Here is a 3,192-nt window from a genome sequence, read left to right as displayed (position 1 = left end):
GAAAAAGTCTTTGTAAGAGAATAATCTACAGATTGTGAGAAAAGATTTGCAAATCAAAGAACGCTCAAAATTGAACAATAAAAACAAATAATTAAACTAGAAAATGGGCAAAAGGTATTTCACAGAAGAGGATATACAGATTGCAAATAATCACATGAAAAGATGTTCAATATGATTAGCCATTAGTGAAATGCAAATTAAGACATCAGTACACCTTTATAAAAATGACTTAAATAAAAAGTAGTGACAATACCAAATGTTGATGAGGATGCAGAACAACTGGAATGCTCATATATTACTGGTGGGAATGTAAAATGGCACATCCACTCTGGAAAACAGTTTAGCATTTTCTTAAGAAACTGCAACTACCATATGAGCCAACAATTGCACTTCTGGGCATTTATCCAAGAAAAATGAAAACTTAATGTTCATACAAAAACCTGTACATGAATTTTCATGGCAGCTTCATTTGTAATACCAAAACCTGGAACTAGTCCAGATGTCTTCAATGAGTGAGTGGCTAAACAAACTATCATGCATCCCTAAAGATACATACTATGACTTCATTTATAAAACATTCTGGAAATGACAAAATTATAGAAATGAAGAACAGATGTGGCTAAAAAGGGCAACATGAAGGATCCTTGTGATGATGGAATGTTGTGTATCTTGATTGTATTAACATCAACATCCTGGTTGTGGCATTGTACTATAGTTTGCAATATGTTACCATTGAGGGAAACTGGGTAAAGGGTACACTCTGTATTAGTTCTGACAACTTCATGTGAATCTACAGTTATCTCAGTAAAAGTTTAAATTAATAAAAAGGAAACACACACACACACACACACATACACATACACACCCCTTTGGGCTTACTCCTGTCTGTGTACATTCAGGAACGATAATCATAAAAAAAAATTCCAGTTGTTTTCTAAAAGATAATTTGGTCAAATGATAAACTAATAACAGCAAATTAGTTAGCAAGCTATAAACTATAAACGTATGGGAATTTAGCAGTTGAATTCTTTCTGACTAGCACTTCTGCTACTTAATCTATTTTTTTCTACTTATTGGAAGACTGAATAGGCCATTATGGTTAAAATAGAAATAAAATTGTTTCAACAAATGATAGAAAAATTGAGAAGGAAGAGTTCCTAATGTCTTGACAATATGATACTTCATAAATTATTGTATGTATGTGTGGGGAGTTCTGAGGGCAAAACGGATAGAAGTTAAGACAATTTGAGAACAGATTACTGAGATAACATTAAACTTTTAAAAATATTGGTATCAAGTCTGCCCATAGAGTGTACAAGAAATAGAACAGACACTGGTGCAATTTTAACCTAATTCATGAAAGGGATTATTTATGATAAGAAAAAGTTCAGTCACTTCCTTGTAAACACTGAAAGAAAACTAAGAGAAAATTTAAAGGTACTGTGCTAAGAAAATGCAACAATAACTCTTGTATTTTCTCTCAATTAAACAAGCAAATCTCCCTAAAACATGTGTTTTTCACTTTGAATATTTATCTGACTATTTAACCTGCTGCCCCAATTGCATTTTGGTTTTGTAACAAAACCTTTTTCTATAAAAGCTAGTACATCTAGAAGTGAATATAAATTAGCCCCCCCTTTAGGCTCTTAACACACAAAAAAGCTATATAATACATACATTAAGTAAAAATAAGAGTAATATGGTTTTGGACTGATGTCCTTATCTGTATTTGTGGAAAAGTACCAGACAAGAATACCAACCAGACATTTTCCATTTATTAACTTTGAAGTTTATTATTTAATCATTACAGTACAACTTAACCGATAGTATGTCAGTACTTGAAGCACAGTTCTACAGAACTAGAAATAGTCTATTATATTAGCAGGGTTTGACAACAGTTGCGGCGTGGGCAAATGTTTTCTACAGTTAGCATGCCTGAGTTTACAGTTCATCACTTGCAGGGCCATCATTGGATTCTCCTGCCACAGTCTTCTCTTCATTGGTAATATGTGGGCTTTTGTCATTTTCATCATCCATTTCTTCACATTGGAGGTCTTCTGCTATCAATTCCCTGCCTAATTTCATGTGCAGTCCCTCGCTGTAATACAGCTTCCTTCTCAATTCGAACTGCCGCTGTTTCTCTTGCCTGTCCAGGTAGTTTCTGCTACTGTGTGCCCCCTTGCTCTCTGGCTCCTCCATCAGGTAGTTTGGCTCAGAGATATCAGTGGCGGCTAATTTCTTAGCTAAGGTATCTACAGTGGTGTCTGCCGGCTGGTCTTCTAAGTCACGCACTGTATCTTCTCTGCCATCTTGAATCCTGAGATCAGGAATGCTGGGCTCATTTATCTTCATTAAATCATAATCTCTGTATGCAGAGCAGCGTGTGGCAAGGATATTTGACTCGTCCCACCTCTTAGACTTCTTTATAGGTACTTGATTAGGCCCTCCGGACTGCTGGGCAGGGGCCGCGGAAGAATCCGTGGAGCTTTTGTTTTTCAGGATTCCCTTGATGGGTCTGTGTGAGGAGGTGGAAGCAGCCATGATGTGGGTTGTGAGAGAGTTGCTGAGCAAGCTCTGGGCCACCGCCACCTTCAGCGCTTCAAGTTGGTACTGAAGTGAGGTTTGTTTGTATCACGTCTCCAAGGCACCTTGCAGCCTTTCTGGACTGACGTCACAAAGGGCGCCAGCCACAATGGTGGCCACTGCAGTTATTGCCAACATCATCGCCTCGGTGCCCAGACTGATGCCTTTTTTTTTTTTTAATGGAGTAAGATAGGAAATATCGCTGAGTTACATATGGAATGGGAAAACACTGTTTTATGAATGTCTATATACACTGTGTAAAATGAATTTCTAAGTGTGGATCACTGTCAAAAATTCCGAAGCCAATACTTTGGCTGGAAAGATTTGTGGCATTGGCACTAGCAGGCGCTTAACTTCTCCCCTTCCCTTTTGTTGCCATCCACACCTCGCTCTCTTCCCACCTACACACACACAACTCCTTGACCCCCTTTCCTGCCCTGCCTGCCTCTCAGTTAATGGCCACAATGTTCAGACACAACACTGGCTGTGAACCTGCGCATCAATTTCAGTGTCTTCATGTTGCCACTCTCCAATCCAGCTCTCAGGTACTGGCATAAATATTTCCAGAAACTTTCCAATTCTATCTCTTCTGCCACCACCTTGTTCTCT

At 38.2% G+C, this 3,192-nt stretch overlaps 1 protein-coding gene across 1 annotated transcript; it reads right to left on the bottom strand.

Annotated features, from left to right (window-relative positions):
- Window positions 1–1,941: 1,941 nt before the first annotated feature.
- PPP1R2C (PPP1R2 family member C) lies at window positions 1,942–2,541 on the bottom strand. The gene has a single exon (XM_090264109.1). It carries the CDS (start codon window positions 2,539–2,541, stop codon window positions 1,942–1,944), a length of 600 nt encoding a protein of 199 aa, XP_090120235.1.
- Window positions 2,542–3,192: the final 651 nt, after the last annotated feature.

This window comes from Furipterus horrens, unplaced genomic scaffold, assembly GCF_987537825.1.
Source record: "Furipterus horrens unplaced genomic scaffold, mFurHor1.1.pri manual_scaffold_17, whole genome shotgun sequence".
NCBI classification, from domain to species: Eukaryota; Metazoa; Chordata; class Mammalia; order Chiroptera; family Furipteridae; genus Furipterus; species Furipterus horrens.
This window is presented reverse-complemented; position numbering and strand designations above follow the sequence as displayed.